The sequence below is a fragment of the Gastrolobium bilobum genome, unplaced genomic scaffold (genome assembly GCF_033153095.1).
Source record: "Gastrolobium bilobum isolate Gb01-03AN ecotype WA unplaced genomic scaffold, APGP_CSIRO_Gbil_v1 utg14936, whole genome shotgun sequence".
NCBI classification, from domain to species: Eukaryota; Viridiplantae; Streptophyta; class Magnoliopsida; order Fabales; family Fabaceae; genus Gastrolobium; species Gastrolobium bilobum.
The window spans coordinates 541,575-565,762 of NW_026898693.1; the positions used below are offsets into that span (position 1 = coordinate 541,575).

A 24,188-nucleotide genomic window follows, 5' to 3' on the forward strand; every position below is an offset into this window, starting at 1 on the left:
ATGGATGGCTGGTCAGGTAATCAATGTTTAGGAATGAAATTTTTTGAGTCCTGTTTGTGGATCTCAACTGACAAATTCATCAATGTTCAAGGGCAATGTTTAAAAGGATAGTTTCGTAAATTCAGAACAGTTTCCTATCATTATTTTATATTCAACCAAACACACTTTTTACGAATTTCACTTAATTTTCCTAATAAAATTTTACTCAACTAAATAATTTTTTTTTACATTTTTCTACTAAACTCAGTTTTCAACCGCTTCCATATCAATTACATTTTTCTAATATTTAAAAAATTTCAACTCTGTTATCAAAAAAAAATAAAAAATTTCAACTCAACTAAACGTCTCAGAGAATGTAAGTACAAAAAGCTAGGAAAGCGGGATTCTGAGATTTGGAGGTTTTGGACAAACAAGAAGATCTTTATCCATAATCCGGAGAAGAACCACCCGCTCGCAAATAGGGCGGGAATAATAACGATCGTACTTGCCAACAAGGCCACATTCCATGCATCCTTTCAGCCAAACAATCAGCACCGTATTCCTGAATCCTGGTCCCTCCCTAACCCAAACCAACCATAAAAGAGAAGAGATTTTTAAGCGTTTTGTCAAGAAAATTTTCTTACTTTATAACAATTAATATAGGGGTTATGTTATATTAGAAAAAACAAATTTTTTACACACACATCAGAAAGATGTGTATTGAATTTTTTATTTTAAAAGCTATAGATAAAGTGACCCACCAAAAATTGGTATAAATTAAAAGAGGTAACACGTAACAGCTTCTGATTGGTCAACTTGCCCTCCACTCAGAGACACCTCGCACTGATTGCCTTGTGAATTCTGATGCAACATGTCCCGCAACTTGACTACACAGGGCATTCACTTTCCCAAACTGAGCAAACCAGCTGTATTCACAATCAACGGTCCACGATGGCTACTGGCACCAAGACAATTGAAATCAACGGTGGAAAATCGCCAAATGTCAACTTTCGTGTCAGTTTGCTTTCAGTCTTCTTGCCTTGGATTACTCCACCCTCATCCTTTTTAGTTTCACCCACACACCTCAGGTGCTGCACTCAGTGCTCTCACTTCATTACTTCCTTTCTCTCTCACTCTCTATATTCCTCTGCAACTCTCTCTTACTCTATTCTAGGGTTTTCAGTTTTGAGTTTTCTCCATTGTTCAGGTTCCATATTCTCCATCTCTATTTACCGTTCTGCGGAGCGGTTTGTTCTGAACTCTGATCGTTGCTAGTGTTGTGATTCTTCTGTATTTTTTTTCGAGGAATGTTAGGGTTTTTAAGAGATGGAGAGCTCGTGGCAGATGAAATGTGATTCGCCATTTCAGCAATCGGCATCTGTGGCGGTTTCGTCTGCACCGTTGCAGGAGCCTAGGGGTCAGGTAACTCGAATGTGTTCTTCTTTTGGATTCTACTTGTTTCCGTTTGTTTGTTTCGGCTCTCTCTACCTGTGATTATTTCCTCATGCGCATAGTGTGTTTTGGTTGTGCGTTCCGTTGTTTACAGTTTAATGCGGTTGTGAACGTTCGTTTTGCTTGAATGTTCTTATGTAAAAGCGTTGTATGGTCGTTTTTCAGTTGGCATTGTTGTTCTAATTCAATGTAATGTTGCAAGGTTTAACGGCGATGACAATGTAAAATGCCAGTGAGTTGATTTTTTTTATATTTTTCGCTACGTTTTCTTATCTTTGGATGAGTAACATGAATCGACGCAATTAAAAGGAATCATATATTGCGTCATGTGATAAATAGTGGAATTTTTTTTTGCTCATGTTTATTTAAGTTTCGAGTCCTTTCTGAAATTCCAATGGTGAAATCTACTTCGAATGCATCCAAGCTTGTATGTATGTAACCTTTGTTTAAATTAGTAACTAGTGATATGGTTTGTAATAATGTTTAATTATTTGCTTTCTATTGCAATGAAATTTAAGTTGAGATATTGCAGCAGTTTGATCGGGTACACTATTTGTAACAAAATTTCTTGCTCAAGGAAAGTCCTCGGCAAGTGGTAAAGCCTTTTTTTTAAATGGAAATTATGTATCTGCTCAGGCTCTACATGTTTTCTGGTTTGAAGTTTAAATATCACGAGAAAGAAATAAGATGTTTGGAATTTTCCAGATGTCGTTAATTTTTTTAAATTAATAACATCCTTACTCATTCCCAAGACAATGGAGAAATATTATTTCCATCTGGTTATGCACTAATAAGCTGAAGGGAGTTTATATTTAGTTTGAAATATGTAGTTTGTATAACCTTTCAGAGCAATAACAATAAGTTTTCATTCCAACTTAAGAAAATTTTATTATTAAATTCAATATTATTTTTGGTCTCATCACTGGTCCTTTACCACAGCTGTGACCTATTATTTTGATATGCTTTTATGCGGAGGCTACTGCTGACAAGTAATCAGTGGCCCAGTGAAAAGGACACATGCTTCAAAATTCTTTTTAGCACAATGGGGAATTTTTTATAATATTGGCCTTCGGGATTATTATTCTCTTCAGAATCTGCGACTTTGCATTTAAGATTTCTAAATTTTTGATGAAACAGTTTGCTTTTGCCTTTTAGAATGTGTTTCTGTTTCTCAGAGAAGATCAATGTGTGTTATTAGTATCTCTATTATTATAACTCCCTCATCCCTGCTTTTTAAATAGATGGAGATGAATGCTGGCCATTGTCTTTATCCACGAGTTTCTCATGGTTTAAGATCAAAATTTGTTGGAGGGATGCAAGACCCTGTTTGCCCCAGCTTTCTTTATTCAACCAATCAAGGATCAGTCCATAACAATGCTGGAAATTCATTTCTTCCTCTCCTTAATGGTCCTCCATCGTTGTTACAGGGTGGTTCCAATGGGTTGTCCGATCGAAAGCTTTGCACCTCATCTGGTAATTGTACTGCTGCTAGTGGGAATTCTATTGTTGATTCTATAGAAAGTGGAAACTTCCTAACATCCAGTGGGGGGCTGATAACAGAAAATTTAGTGATTCATAACCTGCAAAGCTGGGCAGATACTTTTCCTGATAATTCTTACAGGGAAATGGTTGGTCCGAGTAGTGGTAGTAATTTTGTATTTCATGATATTCAGAGTAGTAATACTGCTGCCCAGCCCACAGTTCCTGGTGGCGAGAAGGCAAAGGAGCCTTTTTCTTCTATGGGGCAATGCTATAGTACAAGCCTTGCATCTAGTCTAAATGTTTGCCGCTCAGATATTCAAACTACATCAAATATGGCTTTGGAACAGTGCTCGTCTAAGCATGCAACTCCTTTTATGAGTGGGTGTCCTCGTGTGTTCTGCATGGGGAAAAGTGAGTACTAGAAGCACATATTTTCCTATGGGTTAAGGTTTATCCTTTGTACATATATTGAGAACTCACTTCTATTGTTAATTTCAAAGGTGGTCATCTTCTTCTCAGCAATACAGGGCTTCTTGGTATTGTTTGCTCATGCCATTGTTGCCACATGTCCGTCCTCAAGTTTTGTGAGGTAAATTCTGTCAAAACTGGTTCTTCTCTGTAGTGATGATTAGCCACACCATGTCCACATTTCATGCTTAATGGTCCATCTGTTCTGATATTGCAGCATTCAGGGTTACATGGTGTCAACCCAGGGGATGCGGTTCGTATGGAAAGTGGTGAGACCATTGCGCAATGGCAGAAGTTATACTTCTTGAAGTTTGGGGTAAGACGAGGCTGTTATGAAATTTAATGGTTGGTGTTTCATCATGTATATGTCTGGCTTTTAGAGATGAAGAATGTGCTTACTTGATCTCTTGCACTTAAACAACTACAAAGAGATCTTTCTTTGGTGCCTTTTCGGGCTTTTCTTTTTAAAAGAAAAACTGCTTCCAAGAATGACTGAAATAAAAGAAGACAATTTTTTTCTTTACTATGATTTAAGATCTTATATCCCCAGCATTTACTGCAAAGGCTTCAAATGTTTTCGGATTCATGTTTTGACTGTGGGAACAGAAAGATTGTAGAGAAAAGGGAGAATGAAAGAGAATCTGTTTTCGATGACTGAAAGTGTTTCCCTTTTTACATCTGAGCTACTTCTAAGTTTTCAATACTCCCAAATTTGAATCCTCTCTTCTACTCTCTCCCTTTATTTAAGCTTATTCCCAACACCTAACAACTTTAACACCCAAGTGCTTCACTTCTTTAACTATTCTAACTACTCTTTAAGCCCTTGTCGATGCCATTCCCTTGGCCTCAAGTTGGGAATTTGGGATTTTTGTTGCAAGAGGACTTCCATTGTTCACCTGCCCACCACATCTGACATGTGCATTCTGTTGCCTCCCCAGCACCCAGTGCTTTGTCCTCTTGCCTATCCACCTGTACAATCTCACCTTGTCATCTAGTTGGTTGTCTTTCGCCTAGATATTGACCTGCGAGCTCTTTTCTATGGCATTTATGTAATTGGTCACATTGAAAGCGTCCTGGGACAACGACCCATTTGCCACGTTTTTCCTTCTTAATTATCAAAATGCTACACTTCAGAAATATTTTTTCAGAATGCCATGTTTCAGGATCCGCTATCAGTAAAAAGGAGTCCTTTTTGCTACGTGTCTAGTGCTGAAGGCATGCTCAGGACCCACTATTAGAAAAAGCACTTGGACACGATGACCAAGATAATAGGTACAAGACTTGTCAAGAGGACCATCGGGTCCTTTGACCATTTTCCACAAAAAAAAAGTCAAGCTTAGAGGACATGTTCATTATTGCTTTTTTCTCACAATAGGATTTTATTTGTTGAAACTAGCAACTAGAATCCTTATTTCTACAATAAAATTAATTGGTACACTTGGATTTTTCTATCTCCTACTTTTTTTCCGCATCGATCATCTTTTCTGAAAACTAATCATCACATTTGAATTTAAGAATATGAAATTTTGAACAAAAAAAGTAAATTAGTTTGCAAACCAAATAAATTGGCCGCAAACATGATTTTAAGCTGTACGGTTGAGATTGCACAGTAATTTACTTCTTTGTTTTAAATTTTAGATTCTAAAATTCAAATGTGATAATTAGTTTTCAGAGAAGATGATTGATGCAAGAAAGATAGAAAAATCCTTGTTTGCAAATTAATTTTACTGTTGAAATGAGGATTTTAGTTGCAAGTTTCAACGAATAAAATACTAATGTGAAAAAAAAGCAATAGTGAACATGTCCTCCTGTGCCTAAGGTATTGTTTTTTAAAACTTGTCAAAGGACTTGCTGCTCCTCTTGACGGGTCTTGTTCTTGTCATCTTGGTCAGCTTGTCATTTCAGAAAAAGCGTGTCCTGGACATATCTTCGGCACTGGACATGTGGCAAAAGGGACCCGCTTTTCTTGACAGCGGGTTCTGAAATGTGGCGTTCTGAAAAATTGTTTTTGAAGCATAACATTTCGATATTTAAAGGTGGAAAAACATGGCTAATGGGTCGTTGTCCCAAGCATCCCCCCTCTTCTCTCCTTTTGACATGCTCGATACTGGAGCTTTTTGGCTCCATTGTTGCATGTTGTAGGTGAGCTACCGGTGCTGGACTTCTCTGCTATCAGGGTTGAAGCTCCACTCCCTCCTTGCATATCCCTATTTGAGCAGTGGAATGGGCCATAGAAATTTCTACGAGGGCCTGATGCTGTCTGCTTCCGTATAACACTGGATGAGCCAAGTTTGGTAGAACTCACTGCAGACAGTTTGGTAGAACTCACCAGGTTGGTTTTGGTGGCTCAGGTGGCTCTCTATGCAATAATGTGGCCGTGTGTATGCTGACATGTTATCGCATAAATGTGGCCACAATTCCTCAAAGGCATCAGAAATGTATGTGCTACATGTTCTTCAAGGATACAAATGTACCAAGGAATAACATACAAACTAAACTAACATGATCTTCTTTGCATGCATTATCTGACACTTGATGGGCGAGGAAGCAAAGTAGCAAACCATCTAGCCAAGCCACACTACTCTTTTACTACAAACAATTATATTTTGCATCAAAGCTTACCAATGGATAACATGAAAACAAATGTTGAAGTTTAATATTTATTTGAAATTTTGAAATAAATGTTGTAAACATGAATTATCAAATTAACATTTTATGAAATAAAAGTTTAAAATTTAATATATTTATTAAAAGTGTCACATACAAATTAGATTTAAATTTCAAAAAGAGGATTACTCTTACGCCCGGAAGTTTTTAACTTATTTTCTGAGAATTTTTCATATATATTATTAACAATATTTTTTTTTGAAAAGTCTTGTTTGACTCATTTAAACCCTTTGTACCACCAAACCATTAACTGCTTTCCATTCTGGTTCATTCAGTCTAGTTTTCAGAACATTAATGTGCTTGGATCAGGTGTATTGCCGCCTTTGAATAGCAACTACCATGGAACAATAATAACTTTTTATAGTTTAGACTTTAGACAGCCCAAATATGCGTATCTCATGAGCATGCTCATTATGGTGTGATAGTTATTAACACATTCATATTGTCATTTATATGTGAGGGCTCTAGCTAGGTGATAAGAAGAGAATGAATGATGTTGTCAACTTAATGTATGTGCAAATTATGATAAATTTGTATATTCTTTTACCTGTATTTCCTTCGTTTTTGGCATTGAGAGTTGAATTTTTTATTTGGATGTGTTTGAAGCAACGAGAACACTGGATGGTGATACTTTTATGATGCTTTAGATTAGGTCTCGGGGAAATGAGAGTGAATGGGACTGGCCCGACGTATTATCAGCAACAGGCAGTCTGCTGAAATCCAACTCATCTGCATCTGATATGTCCAAGAGTGATTTGTCTCATATTTTGAGTTCATCTGCTGTTATATTAAGGTCTGGAAAGTCTTCTGACTGTGTTATGTTTCCGAAGAATACAGACCACAATTTATTTACTGGTCCATCATCCAGAAAACAACCGACAACAATCCAAGATGGTTGCAACATTCCGTTCAAAGGTTGTACTGGTATTTCACAAAGCAACTTGTATGACCGGGTGAAAAGCCAATTAATGGAATCTAATCTGGCTATGTACACAACTTCACCAAACTTTGTTGGAACTCAACTGGATGATGGTTGCCAGCCTATGCCCCCTTTCCTTGATTCTCTTAAAAGGAATGGAAATTTGTCAATTGCCCACTCTCCTTCACAAACTCCAACAAGCCTTCTGAAAGACCTTGAATGCATAAAAAAGAAGAATGCCAAGGATGGTCTTGTAGGCAGAGATGCAGCTTCCTCTAATATTGAGCTTAGGCTTGGTCAACCACCTCAGACAGGAAATCCAGTTCCATCATTTATAGAACCACCAGAGTTTACTGCCCTTGCCAGTCCTCCGAAATTGCAACCTCTGAAGCAGATGATTAATAGTGCGTTGAATCAGTGTTTTCTCTTATCTGATTGTTTTGTTATATTGTTTCTATTGTGCATGCAGTGTGTACTCATTTTATTTCTCATTTTAGCGAATACCTCTTAACAATGGATTTTGTACATAAGATGCAGACCTCAGCAGCGAGGAGGAATTGCAGAATAGTTTTAGCTATGCTGCTGGTTCATTCAAAATGGTCGAAGAGCAACCTCAGCTTAAACCCAGGAACTATATGTCTGGTGTTAGTAATGCTTCTGGTGCTGCTAGAGCTAGATCAGAAACTGTCAATGTGGCCAAGGGTTTATCATTTTCACCATTTCCACAGTTTACTCCTCCACCCAAGGGAAAGACAAAAGCAAGTGAAAATTTGGTGAATGATGGCGGGCCTATCATGCCCAAGAAACTGCATTCTGAATTTAGTACCATGCAGTTTGGTCCTACTAATGTTCTCTGGAATAGTAATGGTAACACAGGAATGCAATTGAATTCGCCAGGCTCCAATAAATACGTGGACAATCATAAAGGCGTGACCTTTGCTAAAGAATCTTGTGCCAAAACAAATTCTGAATTTGGTATTGCTCAGTTAATGGAATATCCAAGCGGCATCCTGAGAGCTGTTGGTGGCAGTGATAGCTGTATTTCAGCTGTTAATGGAAAGATCTATGAATCACATGATGAACCAAGCTTGCCATCAGATACATTTGTGGGTGCAAAAAAAGTGTCATCTTTTGGACAAGACAATCACGTGACTTCAGGGACAGCTATTCCATTTGAAGGAATTTTGAGGGGTCTTCCCTATCTTGTTTCAAGCTCTACATTAAATCAGACCCCTACTTTGGTGCAGCAGGGCATTAATATGGATACTAATTTGCTTGATGAAAATATGAGGTTGGTTGCATTGACACAGATACAGGAGTTATCTAAGCAACAACATGCATTGCATTCTCGTGAAATGAATCAAAAGCAAGGGAGATTCAGCAATATTTCCAAAGTTCAGCACTATATACACGAGGCTTCAACATCTGAACAGGGTACTTCTGATGCATCATTGAAATTGCCCCAAAATAGAGGGACTTGTCGAAACCATGAGATTACTGATGGATTAGAGAAACTGGCTTCCCTCACAGGTAAGCACAATGCATTTTTCTTTTTCCCTACTTAACTGTTTTTTTGAGAGTTTGGTCTTGCACGGTTTGTGGACTTTTTTTTAGTATGCATGTTTAATGGTTGTTATCTTTCTTACAGGTTTGAACAGATACTGTTGTCTCTCTGCCTTGGTGCCAATACCTTTACATTCTCAAGAAAAGGAATCACAATGTAAACAATTCTATGATCTTCAAAGTGAAGAGCCAGCTTTGAGGTGATTGAATCACACTTGTTGAAACTGGAGCAGATTTTCTTCTTCTTATAATTTCTTTTCAAGCATTTTTAATGAGTAATTTTCTCCTCAGAAGCTTGCATAAATTGATTTTAAATGTCATTGACTGTAAAAGTTTGGCATGTGAAGTAAATGTGAAATTATTTGTTTCCAAACACATTGATGGATATACACAGGTGAAATCATCCTTAAGGGACAAATAAGCAAAGGAGAAAGGAGCTTGAACATTTAATTCTATTGCAAGAATATATTAAGATTTTGAACATTTAATTCTACTGCAGGAATATATTAAGAACAAGGGTATTGCAGTTTTCTGTATGCTGGGATAACTCCTAAAACTGGCAACTGTTTAAAAATTGGTTGCTTGTGTTTCTGTGTTGTGCATGTCATCGTGGCTATTGATCCACAAACATCGTTCTTTTTCCATTCTTTATTACATCTTGTCAGATCAAAAACCTGGGTTCTATTTATACTGTTGTTTGCAAACTTTTCCTACATCTGAAAACCACACCTCTAACCAAAATTTTTTCCTCCTTTTCTCTCTCTCCCCAATTTGATGTTTCAGCCTTGGAATAAACAAAGATAATATCGGATCAAGTGCTTGTGAAAAATGCTATGAGCAACCATCAGATATACATTTGGTAGGCAAATACACTTGTGCGGCACGGGTAAACTGTTCAGGAAGCAATTTTTTCTCAGGAATTGGACCATCTCACTATACCTATAAACAACAATTTGCAAATGCTAGTGGTAAGACTTCTTTGAAGGTAGCTTCAAAGTTTAGTAGAGATCAGAATGCTTCGAAAGTTGAAAATGTCCACTTTGAGCAAGATGGGAAGTTAAATGGCCAAGACTCAGTCAAAATAGGCTCCCATACACCTCAATGGAGAGATGTGCCAAGTAAGGTCAGGAAAGCAGTTTCTGATGCAGCATCTTTGGATCAGACAGCTACTGTTTTGGATTGGGAAGGACAAGATGGTGTTCAAAATGGAACCATTTCTGCTAAGCGCTTCAGAAGAACTATCGATATGGAAGACTTGTTGAAAGAGCAAGAAAATTCTAATGTTTCTTCTGGATGTTCTGCTCCTGTGGTTACTCAGGCATCTGTGGAGGTCAACAAGGTTGATTCTTGTATTGTTGATGATGTAGACACTGGGTATGTCAACAACCTTGTTGTTGATGAGGGGTCAGGAATTGATAAAGGCTGGTCATCTGATATTGTTGAAAGTGAAAGAAGTGCTGAGTTTCTGGGTTCGACATGTGAGAGTTACTTGAAAAGAGGTAATCTGAGTGTCTTAAATGATCAGCCATGTTGTAATCTCCTTGATGACCTTAAATTGTTAGATTCTTTGACATGGAAGAAAGGCTGGGATCAAAATCGTACTATGCCTTCTGCTAATTTAGCCAATCAATCTCAAAAAGTCAAGAAGGGCTTTAAAGGAAAAAAGCGAAAGAGAAATGAGGTGAGGATTCTAGATGCTTCGTTGTCTTCTGGAATTCCTTCGTTATTGCATAACAAGAATGGTGAAAGTACTGAAGTTTTTAATTCCCCTTCCAATATGTCCAAAGAAATGCAACTTTGTTTTTCATCCAGCCAGCAAAGATCATCTATCAAGGCTTCTTTTGTTCAACCTAGTACCAAACAAAGACACTCAGCATTTTCATCCAAATTTCTCTCTGGTAAGAATCATCTGAGCAAGCATCGCAACGAGAAAGATAGCTATGAGTCTGAATCAAATTCTGATGCTGAGTTTCACACATTGCCTGAAATTTCTGGAATAAAGAAATTAAGAAAGGATTTCACTTCTGATTGTTCTGGGCATTTTCAAATGCAAGAAACAGACTATGAGGAACCTGAAAATGCTAAGCTGAGGCCATTCTCTAGCAGGATGGAAAATGCTCATAGAATCATAAGGCCAGTAGTATGCGGAAAATATGGTGAAATATCTAGTGGAAAATTGTCTATAGAAGTGCCAAAGCCTGCAAAAATTGTCTCTCTCTGCAAGGTTCTCAAAGCTGCCAAAAGATGTATGGTCCCTACTAATGGAAAACCTAGGGTGACTTCAAAAAAGAAATGGAAGAGATTGAACTTTGGAACAAGTAGTGGGCACTGCAGTGGCAAATCTGGTAAAACTATGGAAGACAATGAAACCGTAAATACAATAATTTGTAATGAAACAAATGTTGATATGTCTATGGAACATTTGGAGATGGGCAGCAAGCCACTTGTTATCTGCGAAGGGAAGAAAGATACTAAATCTAAGGTATGTGATAGTATTGTAAATCGAGCCAATGCTCCATTGAAGGTGAAGAGCAAGGAAATTCGGAAACAGCGTAGCATTTATGAACTCACTGTTAAAGGTAATTTGAGTGAAGTTACATAATTTTTTTCAAGACTTTTCTGTACTTAAGTCATGATTATAACAAAAGGCATCAGCGGAAATTTACAGGTTATTTCACTGATAATAATCTTGAAATTTAACAAAAGTAATACCAGTGATGGTTGATATTCCCTTTGTAGCAGCCAAATATAGGTTCATATCCTTTTTTTTTTTTTTTGGGGGGGGGGGATTCTTTTTGGTCATTTGAAGCCTAACATGCATTATAGGGTGAAGCATGCAGTTAGGATGATGTGGAACTGTAACAAAAGTATACCAGTGGCAGTTGATATTTCATTTTGGAGCCGTATTTAGGTTTTTATATATCCATTCAAGGGGGCAATAATAAGTTTTGATCATTTGAAGCCTAACTTCAATTGTGCGATAAAACATGCTATATTAGCATTCTCGTTTCTACTCACAATTTTGAGAAAGCCAGTATAAGACGGGGAACATCAATGAAAAATTGAAAATAATATATTTCTTGTTACAGATCAGGAGTATTTGGTTGGCTACAATTTCCTTCTTATTGGCAACTGATTTAGAACCTGTTCTTTTGAGCTTGTCTAGTTTTATGTAGCCCTCCAAACCTCCCCCACCTGTACCCACCCACAGAAAAGTCTTTTGTTTGAGTAAATTAATTAAAAAGGAGCTAAGAAAGAATGATGAGATACTGATTATTAAGATACACATATTTGGAGTAGTTTATTTTAATGTGCATTCCTGCCTAAAATGCTGGCTTACATGTTTGGAGTTCCAAATCCTATGAAGGTGTTCTACAAGGTTGGCTTACATGCTTCGGTTTAATTGTCTGTCAGTTGATTGTGTTGTGTGACTTCATCAAGAATATAATATTGATGACATATCTGCGATGCTTTATTATACCATCTATACTTATTTAGTTGCAAATTGGTATAGATTGTTATATATAAACCTGCATTTACTATTCATCGTTTGAAATATGGTTTAATGCTTCACTTTCCTTAGTCTCTTTTATGCACCCTTCTTATAATATTATAGCTATTTGTATATATGTTGAGAATTAATTTTCTGAGAAATGCCCCCTAACAAAGGTTTTTAAATGCACGCCAGAAACCAAAATGAAGGATATTTTGAAGTATGCTGAAGATAGGGAGCATGGTTTGTGCAACTCAAAAAGTAGAAAGTCAGCAAATCAAAAATTGTGTTATTTGCTTATTCTGTGTTAGCAGTATTCGTTTAAAATGCTTAGGATTTCTCTTGTGGGTGCATTTTGTTATTCTTACTGCTTGTATCACATTGCTCTTGCAGCTATGTTCAAGAACACATGAGCATCTCCATCATAAATTCAGATGCTTTCTGCTGTGTGTGTCGAAGCTCGAGCAATGATAAAATTAACTGTTTGTTGGAGTGTGGTCGATGTCTAATTAGAGTATGTAGAATTTCTAAAAATATTCAACTATTGAACTGCTCATATTTTTCTCTGGAATAAGAGTCTGATACGGTCTCTGTCATCTTGTTTATTAGGTGCATCAGGCTTGCTATGGTATTTCCACATTACCTAAAAAAGGCCATTGGTGTTGCAGACCATGCCGAACAAACTCAAAAGATATTGTATATTTATTGATATTTAATCCAATAAGCATTTTGATTTTTCCATTCAATTTGTCAGTCCTGATCTAGGATTGCTTTGTTTTTGTGCTTTGCTACATGAAGCCATTCAGTTCTCTTTCCAAATTTTTATATCCCTTATATTAATTTTTGTCTTGGCCTCTCTCTCATATGCCAAGATGAAGTCAATCAAGTATTAATCATTGATACCTGATTACTGTCTTTCATCTGCTACTGTGTATATAGCCATTATGAAATATGAATTACCAATATGCTCATGTTAAGTTCCTTTTTTAGAAACTAATTCAACTATTTTTTTCATGGTTTTTGTTTTGTGTGGGTTCAACATCAAGGCTTGTGTCCTATGTGGTTATGGAGGTGGAGCCATGACTCGAGCGATACTGAGTCGCACCATTGTAAAAAGCCTCCTAAAAGCTTGGAATATTGAAAAAGATGGCATGCCTGGGCATACAAATTCACATGAGGTTTATGAAAAGGAAGTAGATGCATTTCATTCCTCAAAATCTGGACTTGAAGCTGACCAAAGATGTGTTTTAAGGCTTGAAAATGTTGATAAATCAACAACAGATCTGTTGAAAGTTGAGATGCCTACAAATCACATACAACACACTCTGTACTCTGGTACTTATTTTAAGGTACATAACAGCGTTACAGCCGGAGTTTTTGATACAACTGTTAAGCAGTGGATTCATATGGTTTGTGGGCTTTGGACTCCTGGAACAAGATGCCCCAATGTTGACACCATGAATGCTTTTGATGTATCTGGTGTTTCATGTCCAAGAGCAGACGTGGTGAGCACCCAAAAGAAATACTTTAGTTGAAATCTTATATTGCTCAACTGTTTGTGTTAACCAATTTCCGAAGTAACGCAGCAAGCATTATTGTTCTCAGTGGGTTCTGATACTTTAGACGTTATTGGTAATTTTGTATGATTATTGTAGTCTGTTTACATGGTATTTTTCATGATTTCCGTTGTATTCATTTCTGGCTGTCCTATATCCACTGTATCTTAGTATTGCAGATGTCAGTGGCATACAGAGACTAATTCATAAAATGATAAATCGTACTTCTTGCCTTCTTTTATTAAATAGTTAATCACCTCGAACTTCTTTATTTCCTCCTTTGTCTCGTTATAGAGCAGGAAATGTTTAATAAAGTTAAGCATCACTCCTTCCAAAAAGTTCACAAATTAGTGCCTTTTTGTAGTACTCGGGTTCAATTTACTATGCTTATTTTCACAGTAAGGGGCATATGATGGTAAGCCTTGGATTAATTGTTGGGTCTTTCATATGGGCTTAGTATTTAGTAGCAAGTCTTAGTCCGTTAAGGATTAACACGGGACTTATAGAGTTGAAATAAAGGAAATGGTGTTATATTATTTATAAAATATGGGAATGAAGAATTTATTGTGTCTACAAGATCTGACTTAAGAAATACATGAAAGGTCAAACTTATTTTACGGTTGTTTAACATTTTTTTGTGGCATTTGATATTTGCCCAAGTTTTCAGCACATTACTTTTCCCAGGTTTGTTCCATTTGCAATCGATCAGGCGGTTCTTGTATAGAGTGCAGGATTGTTGATTGCTCTGTCAAGTTTCATCCTTGGTGTGCTCATCAGAAGGTATTTTTCTTTGATATTTGGAGGTTTACACCATACACCTTTCTGATTTTGATGTGTTAGTCTTTAATTAAACTATTTTAATAACTATAACTTTTATTTGTAAGACTAGTTCTCTAATGATGCCAGTTCTCTGGGAAAATGTAAACGTATCACTCTTGCCAAAATATACCACGGAGAAATTTTTTTGGGATCTATGATTCACTGGCACTAGAATTACCTGGTTCCGTATTAGCAGTCAATGCTTCTATATCTGATTATTTTGTGTGTACTTCCGGTGTAGTTATTTAACTTGTACACTATAATTTCATGACACGTTATATGTCATATTAACAACTTAAGCTGATAAAATTGACCAATGTAAACCAAGCTTTCCATGCTAGCTAGCAAACTTGAAAGTAGTGCACTTTTTGCTAGGAGGCTGATCAATTTTACTAAAATTGTTGTGTTGAATGCAAAGCAAGCTGTTAATTCATTGATTGAAACTGTTGTAAATAATTTTATTTGTTTATTTATTTATTTCTATTCTAGAATCTTCTTTGGGCTTAGCCCATTAGGTTATTTAGTCTCTTTAAAAAGAGAACAATTGTACAGATGTAATATACAATTTTATCAATAAGATTATCTCTTTTTTCAACTTGGTATTAGAGCTCTCGATTCTGAGGGCTCTGCTTCCGCGACTGACGCCTTCAAAGCAGAACCCTATTTGTTTGCCTCTCACCGCCAAGGTTGTCAAACTCGAGAGTCTATGCAAACTCGGAAGGGTGAACCAAAATCGCAGAATCGTAACATGGATCGTAGAATCGTAACACAAGATACAAATTATATTTATATATATTTATATGCATATAAAGTAATATAATAAGCAAATTTAATTCAACCAACCAGCAAAATAATGTCATACAATAGTCATAATCACATAATGTCTCAAACACATAAAGTCATAGCACAAAAGATCAAAATCCAAAACAAAATATCAAATATGTTTTACTTAAAATCCATATTCAGAGTTATGTTAGTTATATTTAATTTTTTTTACTTAAAATTTAATATCAAATATGTTTTCTTTTAAGGGTTTTATGTTTGTTTTGTTACATAACATAACTTTATTTTCCTACACACACAACAAAAGGGAGAGAGAAAGTGAAATGATGAAAGAGAGAAAAAAATATGTGGACCCCACTTCTTTGTTGTGTGTGTAGGAAAGTAGAGTTATGTTATGTAACATAACAAACATAAAACCCTTCTTTTAATATCACTATTGATTTTTAAATAAAAAATGAGTTATTAATATACATACATAATGTTAAATTTAACTTTCATGTATTATAAGTGTAAAATATTTTACATTCACATTTCAAATTTCATATAATTATCAATACAATTAAATAAAGTAATAAAACATGATTCCTTACTAACAATATACTGTGCATATTTTAGAGAGAAAAAAAATTATAAACGAAACGACAAACAGAGGCACAAAAAAAAACGAAACAGAGGCAAAAAAATAAAAAGAAACGAAACAAAGCAGAGAAGAGATTGAGGTGGTGGTGGAGCATCATCTGCATGCTTGCGATGCTGAGAATCTTTGTTGGAGGAGACCATCAGGTTCTAGTGCTTCATGGACTCTTCCAAATCGGCCACCTCCCATGACTTTGGGGCTCCCAAATCCTCCACAGAGCCCTCCATGGAGAAATTGGAAGAGAAGAAAGCGGAGAAGCAGAAGGACGACAACGAAGCACGTCGGAGAAGACGGTGGAGCAGGAGTCGTGCGGCGGAGCAAGGAGGTGGCGGCTGAAACAAGGTATTAGGGTATTTTGTTTTAAAAAGCCCATTTATACGATGGGTTTCGGGTCCATGGGTTTTTCTCCATTTCTTTGAAATCGTTAAACTCGTAAGAGTTTAAGAGTTTGCCAAAAAACACGGCGCTTCTACCATTTGAGTGCCAAAAGCGATTTTGCAGTTAAACGGGAACGGTGAGGGTGACCAGAAGTGTAAACTCGCGAGTTTGACAACCATGCTCACCGCCACTGGAAAAAAAAATTTCGGGGACCTTTTGGACAGAGAAGATCTTTGTTTGACCTTTTTTCTTCCGTGGTACTGTTCATGGAGTGCACTGTTCATGCCAGAAAAAAAAATTGTTCTAGGACAGAACTGCTCGGTTTTGTCTCCTCTTTCCAGATCTGTGTTTTCTCTTCAGTTAGACATCATTTGGATTTGCGTTTGTGTAATTTTCACCTCAACATTATGGGGGGTTCAAATGGTGCAACGTCGGAATTTATTTCTATTCGCCGAGATGAGTTCAAGCGAATTCGGATTATGCTTGATTCTTTGAGTAAGCCATGTAGTACTAGTGCTTTGGCTATGACTGATATGAGCTCTACTAATTCTTTTCTTACTTCTTGTACTGATCTTAAACATTCTTGGATTATCGATTCTGGTTCTACTGATCATATGACTTGTTGTGCTGATTCCTTTCTTTCTTATAACCCTAATATTGGCTATGTTGTACCGACACCGATACGGGACACGGGGTACAACACGACACGACACTTCGACACGTTAATTCTAAAAAATATTAAATTTCGGCACATTAGGACACGTTTTGATATTATATAATATTTTTAATTTATGTAGTGTATATTATATTTTATATTCAATATTTTAATAAAAAAATAAAGCTAAACTTATAATACCCATCAATTTTACAAAGAAACATAATATATCCCGAATGTTTATATTAAATTCAACAAAATCGTAATCGTAATCTAACGAATCTAATAGTTGGAACTCAAAATACAACGCAACATAATCTTTGAACCTTTTTTGAGTCTTTGCAACAAGTATTTAAATGTCGGGAAGTGTCGGAGTGTCGGTGAGTGTTGTGAAGTGTCGGACACGATACATCAAGATTTTTGAAGTTCGGTGCTTCATAGACTATTGGCACCCATACAATAGCCGTAGCTGATGGCTCACACACATCAGTTGCGGGTTCCGGTAACATATATTTACTGCCTTCCTTACATCTCCAAAATGTTCTTTATGTTCCCAAACTCTCCACTAATCTTCTTTCTATCCATAAAATTACCAGAGATTTTAATTGCACTGCAACTTTCTTCCCCACTCACTGTCTTTTTCAGGATCTTGCCACGGAGAAGACGATTGGGGTTGCTAAGGAGCAAAGTGGGCTGTACTATCTGGTGCCAGAATCTTCTGCAAAGTATGCTAAGGATCACACCTTATTGACTCAGTCTCAGTCTACTGCCGACTCTTTGATTTGACTCCATCATAAACGCTTGGAGCATCCTCCATTTCGTTTGCTTAAGTCTTTATTTGCCTCATTATTTTTGTCTAAGTCTGTTGAGTGTTTTCATTGTGATGTTTGTGAGTTTGCTAAAGACCATCGTCTCTCTTTTTCTTCTAGTACCATTAAAAGTGTTGAGCCTTTTGATCTTGTTCGTTATGATGTTTGGGGTCCTTCTAAAGTTCCTCATGCTTCTAGTAATAAATGGTTTGTTTCTTTCATTGATATTTGCACTCGTGTAACCTGGGTTTATTTAATGCATGAAAAATCTGAGGTACCACAGATATTCTTTCGATTTTATAAAATAATTGAGACCCAATTTGGTAAAAGAATTAAAAGACTAAGGTCCGACAATGGTATCGAATATGTCAATTAGCGTATTTCCAAATTCATCCAAGATCAGGGCATGATTCATGAACTTACTTGTGTGGACATCCCTCAACAAAATGGAGTTGTTAAGAGGAAGAATCGTCATCTTCTTGAAGTTGCTTGTGCCTTACTTTTTTTAGAATCATGTACCCAAGTGCTACTGGGGAGATGCCATTCTTACTGCAGCTTTCTTAATCAACCGCTTGCCCTCTCGGGTCATTGACAATGTAAGTCCTATTCACTCAATAACTTCATTCTTTCCCTCTGTTCCCTCTATGCATAGTCTTCAGCCACAAGTGTTTGGGTGTGTTGTCTTTGTCCACGTTCATAAACATCTTCGCAGTAAGTTGGATCCTAGGGTTCTCAAATGTATATTCCTTGGTTATGCCCCTGATAAGAAAGGCTACAAATGTTATCATCCTGCTAGTCGGAAATTCTCTGTCTCAGTGGATGTCACATTTCATGAATCTGAGTCTTTTTTCCCAAGTCCTCATCTTCAGGGGAAAAGCAGTTCTTCAGTAGATTCATCATATTCTATCTTTGAGTCTGGGCCTTTCATGTCTTCTCCTACACCTCTTCCTCCTGTTTCTGATTCTTCTGTGTCTGACCCATCTGATACACTGGAAATACGGAGGATTGTGACACCTGAGTTGGTATATCATAGGAGAAAGCAACTAACACTCCTTCACCAGCAGCCTCAATCGTCTGAACCACTTGTTAGTCATGAATCTTTTGTTTCTGATCCTAATATTATTACTTCTTTTGTTTTTGAACTTAATATTGTTGCCTCTAATGATTTGTTTGTTGCTTCTGATAGCTTACTCAGTACCTCTGATGACTTACCTATTACTCTAAGAAAAGGGAAAAGATTTTGTACCAAACACCCTATCTCTCATTTTGTCTCTTCTACTAACCTTTTTGTTCAGCACAAAAACTTTATTTTAGCATTAGATTCTATCTCAATCCCATAATCAGTACATGAAGTATTAAAAGATGAGAATTGGGCTTAAGTCATGCAAGATGAGATGAATACCTTGGAGAAAAATAAAACATGGGAGGTTGTTGATAAGACCTGATGGAAAGAAAGCAGTAGGGTGCAGATGAGTTTATGCCTTGAAATATAATTCTAATGGTACTCTTGAGAGATATAAGGCTCGGTTAGTTGCCAAGGGTTACACTCAGACCTATGTCATTGATTATGAAGAAACTTTTGCCCCAATTACAAAGATGAATACTGTGAGAGCTTTGTTGTCCTTTGCTGCCTATTACAATTGGGATATGAATCAATTTAATGTGAAGAATATTTTCCTTAATGGTGAGTTAGAAGAAGTCTACATGGAAATCCCACCTGGCTTTGGCTCTATGGATGGAGGAAATAAAGTTTGCAGGTTAAAAAAGGCCTTGTATGGATTGAAACAGTCTCCTCATGCCTGGTTTGAGAGATTTACTAAGGTTATGCTGGCCTTAGGATATAAACAGAGTCAAGGAGATCACACACTATTCTTCAAGCACTCCCAAGATGAGAAACTAACTGTGCTCCTTGTATATGTTGATGATATTATTATAACAGGTGATGATATTGCAGAAAAACATTTTCTACAAGCACGACTAGCCTCTAAGTTTGAAATTAAAGATCTTGGGAGAGTGAAATATTTCCTAGGGATAGAGGTAGCTCATTCAAAGGAAGGAATTTTTATCAGCTAGAGGAAATATGTCCTTGATCTTCTTAAAGAAGCGGGAAAACTTGGGTGTAAACCCTCTAATGCTCCTATTGAGCAGAATCACAAGATGAGTTATGAAGAGAAGAGTCCTCCAGTTGATAGAAGACAATATCAGCGGTTAGTTGGGAGACTGATATATTTGGCTCATACTAGACCAGATTTTGCTTATGTTGTCAGTATTGTAAGTCAGTTCATGCATAATCCAAAAGAAAAACACATGCAGGCAGTGGAGAGAATTCTTTAGTATCTTAAAGCCACTCCTGGTAAAGGACTGTTGTTCCGGCGTAATGGCAATATCTCTTTAGAAGTTTATACCGATGCTGATTATGCTGAATCTGTAACTGATCGTCGATCTACCACTGGTTATTGTATGTTTTTTTGTGGTAACCTAGTGACATAGAGGAGTAAGAAACAAGACGTGGTTGCCAGATCGAGTACTAAGGATGAATTTCAAGCTATGGCTCAAGGCATTTGTGAATTATTGTGGTTGAGAAATATACTTGGTGATCTTAAAATAAGATGTGAATGACCTATGAAGCTGTTTTGTGATAATGAGTCCGCCATTTGTATAGCTCATAATCCAGTTCAATATGATCGGACTAAGCACATTGAGGTCGATTGCCATTTTATCAAAGAGAAGCTTGATAGCGGGTTGATCACCACTCCATACATCCTTTCTGGACGTCAATTAGCTGATATTCTGACAAAGGGACTTCCCTTAGAAAGGTTTCAAGAGCTTACTAGCAGGCTGAGAATGATAAATATTTATTCCTCAGTTTGAGGGGGAGTATTATAAATAATTATATTTGTTTATTTATTTATTTATTTTTCCATTCTAGAATCTTCTTTGTGCTTAGCTCATTAGGTTATTTAGTCTCTTTAAATTGAGAGCAATTGTACAGATGTAATATACAATTTTTTATCAATAAGATTATCTCTTTTTGAACTAATATTATGTGGAGCTGAATGTTGGCTAGCATATAAATAACATGAGCATAAAATGGGAGTAGCGGGAATGAGGATGTTAAGATGGATGTGTGGTCATATAAAAAGATGGATAAGATAAGAAATGAAGATATTTGAAAAAAGGTAGGAGTAGTACTAGTGGTTGCAAAGATGAGAGAACATAAATTGAGGTGGTGTAGGCACATAATGCGAAGACCCCTTAATGCTCCCGTAAGAACAAAATTTTGTTACCAAGAGCTTGATACAAAGAGAGGAAGAGGTTGATCAAAATTTACATGCGGGAAGGTAGTAAAACAAGACTTAATGAAGTGAGATATAGATTGACGGATGGTGTATCATAGGACGGATTGGAGGAAAACTATTACCATTGTGGAGGGTTAGACCCAATTTTTCTTCCGATGTGGGACTCCAACTCCCGTACCTTGCAATTGGATCGTTATATCTCACCACACTTGGTAGCCTCGGTGCTCACGCAGCTTGGCTTGGCGCTAGTTTTTTATTAGTCTTGGACGAATACTGCAATGTCAACATTGTTAGCGTCACCAGTCGCGCTACTCGATTGCAACTGGGAGACATAGTGGAAGATCTGATTCCAATTGATATGATCCTTGGAGAGCCTCACCCGTAAAGCTAGCTTGTAAGGTAGGAGAGCCTAAAGTCCATATAAACACTACACCAAAACCTTATGTTTCTGATGTTGGATTGTAAGTCTCATCCTTACAATTGGATCATTACAAATTGCAATTCCATGAGTCCATGATAAATAACTCTGCCCCATGTCCATCATCTATACTCTTTTCTTGGTTTGACAAGTTATTTGCAAAAGCTTTGCAGAATTGCAGGTTATTTTGATAAGATTTCATTATGTTAACAGTGCAAATAGTTTTGTGGGATGACAATTGGGCATTACTGTGGTAGCCATATTTTTTCCCTTGGTTTGATACCCAGGATTAGTTGAGCATTTTATTGGCTGGTAGTTATGTTTAATCTGAGTTCTAAGCATTTATTATGAAATATGCAGTAAATGAATACATGAAAACTCACTTTGGGTACTAGGGTACCATAACAACTCCAATGACAGTTGCTTTTCAACTTCTTTTGCAGAACCTGTTGCAAAGTGAGACTGAGGGTGTTGATGATGAGAAGGTTGGATTTTATGGAAGATGTGTGCTTCATGCTATTGACCCTCAATGTCAGTCCACATGTGATCCTAATGACGAGAAGGGCAACAGTCCAGAAGAAAAGGAATTCACCTGTGCCAGGACACAGGTATTTTGTGACATTTCTGGGATTTATCTAGAGTGAAGTGGAGGGTCGTGTGAGTGTTCTTTTAATATTTCCAATGATTGACTTGTTAAGATATTAACGTCTTCTGGATTATCTAGGGTTACAAGGGTCGGAGATGGGATGGTTTTCAGAATAATCGTTACAGTGCCTTGAAAGACAAGGGTGGATGCCTTGTTCCTGAGGAGCAGTTAAATGCTTGGATTCACATTAATGGGCAGAAAATGTGTTCGCAGGGACTCCCAAAATTTCCTGATTTAGAGATTGAGCATGATTGTCGGGTATGCTCATGTTGTATATATAGCCCCCAATTTTTTTTGGTTAAGATTTGTTTTGTTGATATAGCTGCTTCAAAATTTTATTTGCTGGTCAGTAGCTGATTGATATTTTAGTTTGTCTTTTCTGTTATATGCGAGGGTAATATAAAACCTTGTGTTCAAGTCATGAAGATCAAATTTTTAGTTTTCTCAAGCAAAATTTGCATATCCATATTGTGGATTTTTTACTTTAACTGAACTGAGAGTTTAGGCCTTTGAAAACAAGTAATATTAAGTTGAAGGTTATTTTTGTATACCTAGGTGGTAGCCTAATTTTGTGGGTAAGCTTCAGCCTGTTGTCCTGAGTATCTAATGCCCTACTATCTGCAGAAGGAATATACTCGGTACAAACAAGCAAAGGGTTGGAGACACCTTGTTGTATACAAATCCGGGATACATGCCCTTGGTCTTTACACTTCTCGGTTCATTTCCCAGGGTGAAATGGTATGATGCTGGCCTTTAAGATGTTTATATGTCCCTTCCACTATGATTATAAATATGACGTGTTTCTCATGCTTCCATAGGTTGTTGAGTATGTTGGAGAAATTGTAGGGCTACGTGTGGCTGATAAAAGAGAAAACGAATATCAATCTGGAAGGAAACTTCAATACAAGAGTGCCTGCTACTTCTTCAGGATAGACAAAGAACATATTATTGACGCCACAAGGAAAGGGGGGATTGCTCGTTTTGTTAATCACTCATGCCTGGTATATATTACTCCAAAATTTGACTTTGCCTTTGTTTATTGTTCATTTCATTTTTACTTTTTTGTCAACTTTAATGTACACTCATTAATGCCTTTCTCTATGCATATGGTTGTTGGTTCCTAAGATTTATGGCTTGTTATGAAGTAGTTTGGGGTAGTGTTCTCAAATTATGTTATAAGTTTTGGAGATTTTGTTCAAAAAAATTCATGGGCATGAACAAGCAGAAACCTAACTCCAATCGATCTTTTTGCTAATTGCATTCTGCATAATATTTGGGCTCTCCGAACTCTTCCTTATAAGCAATTATTTCATCTATCCTTGATATAACTAATAGTAATACCTATGACCATTATAAGTTTCAGTCAATGTAATATGTTTTTAACAATAGCTGCTGTTTCTATTTGTACTCCAATTCGGCCTTCTAACTAATGTTTATTTTCATGGCCAGCCAAATTGCGTGGCAAAAGTGATTACTGTAAGGCATGAGAAGAAGGTAATCTGCTGTTTGCTTATGAATCAATTTACTGAATTCGTTGAACTATTCCTGCATATAAGTTTTGATTATTAAGAAAAGTGGCACCAATTGATTGCCATGATAAATGTAGAGCTGTTACATTCATGATCATAACAAGGATACGTACGTGGGATTTGTTGGCAAATGTTTTCTTAAAGTAGAATATATAGAAACCTTGAGGATTGAATGTTTTTCAGATGTATTTTTTGCTGCACGTCCTCCCTCTCAACTTTTGACCATTTGCATGTAAATCCAAGGCATAATGAACAATTATAGCCATGCGACGATATGGCTTCAGCTTTCATCTTCTATTATGAATGTACACTGATGAGAAAACTAAGTGACTTTTGGTTTTGAAGGTTGTCTTCTTCGCAGAGAGGGACATATTTCCTGGTGAAGAGATAACATATGATTACCACTTTAACCACGAAGATGAAGGAAAGAAGATTCCATGTTATTGTAATTCAAAAAATTGCAGGCGCTATTTGAACTGACTAGTAATTGTAAATAATATGTATGATTTGTTAACGTGCACATTCCCATGGGTATTAAATTGTGACCAATGTTGTAGTGTTCATGGCGCTTAAACATATTGCCTCTCTTTACACAGAAAATTGCAATGTGTACAAGTCCCCATTTGGAGTTTTAGA

The 24,188-nt window shown here is 36.7% G+C and overlaps 1 protein-coding gene across 3 annotated transcripts; it reads left to right on the top strand.

The window, feature by feature from the left end:
• The first annotated feature begins 1,292 nt into the window (after positions 1 to 1,292).
• Positions 1,293 to 24,167, top strand: LOC133318449 (uncharacterized). 3 transcript variants are annotated; one of them, XM_061520444.1, is made up of 19 exons: positions 1,293 to 1,401; positions 2,673 to 3,324; positions 3,414 to 3,502; positions 3,599 to 3,697; positions 6,696 to 7,371; positions 7,505 to 8,497; positions 8,616 to 8,730; positions 9,314 to 11,109; positions 12,219 to 12,291; positions 12,417 to 12,537; positions 12,633 to 12,719; positions 13,070 to 13,528; positions 14,264 to 14,359; positions 21,821 to 21,985; positions 22,102 to 22,281; positions 22,648 to 22,761; positions 22,842 to 23,024; positions 23,473 to 23,517; positions 23,898 to 24,167. In XM_061520444.1, exons 1-19 carry the CDS (start codon positions 1,306 to 1,308, stop codon positions 24,030 to 24,032), a joined length of 6,174 nt encoding a protein of 2,057 aa, XP_061376428.1. In that variant the 5' UTR covers positions 1,293 to 1,305; the 3' UTR covers positions 24,033 to 24,167. The 3 variants fall into 3 exon arrangements, with proteins under 3 accessions (XP_061376428.1, XP_061376429.1, XP_061376431.1); XM_061520445.1 differs by having other exon boundaries at positions 22,651 to 22,761; XM_061520447.1 differs by lacking the exons at positions 21,821 to 21,985; positions 22,102 to 22,281.
• The last annotated feature ends 21 nt before the right edge of the window (positions 24,168 to 24,188 follow it).

What these genes read in the sequence shown, in the direction of transcription:
- LOC133318449 (XM_061520444.1), top strand. Translation starts at nt 1,306, where the DNA reads ATGGAGAGCTCGTGGCAGATGAAATGTGATTCGCCATTTCAGCAATCG. An exon ending in CCGTCCTCAAGTTTTGTGAG is followed by an intron (nt 3,503 to 3,598) that starts GTAAATTCTGTC and finishes CTGATATTGCAG; the next exon opens with CATTCAGGGTTACATGGTGT. An exon ending in CATGTCCAAGAGCAGACGTG is followed by an intron (nt 13,529 to 14,263) that starts GTGAGCACCCAA and finishes TACTTTTCCCAG; the next exon opens with GTTTGTTCCATTTGCAATCG.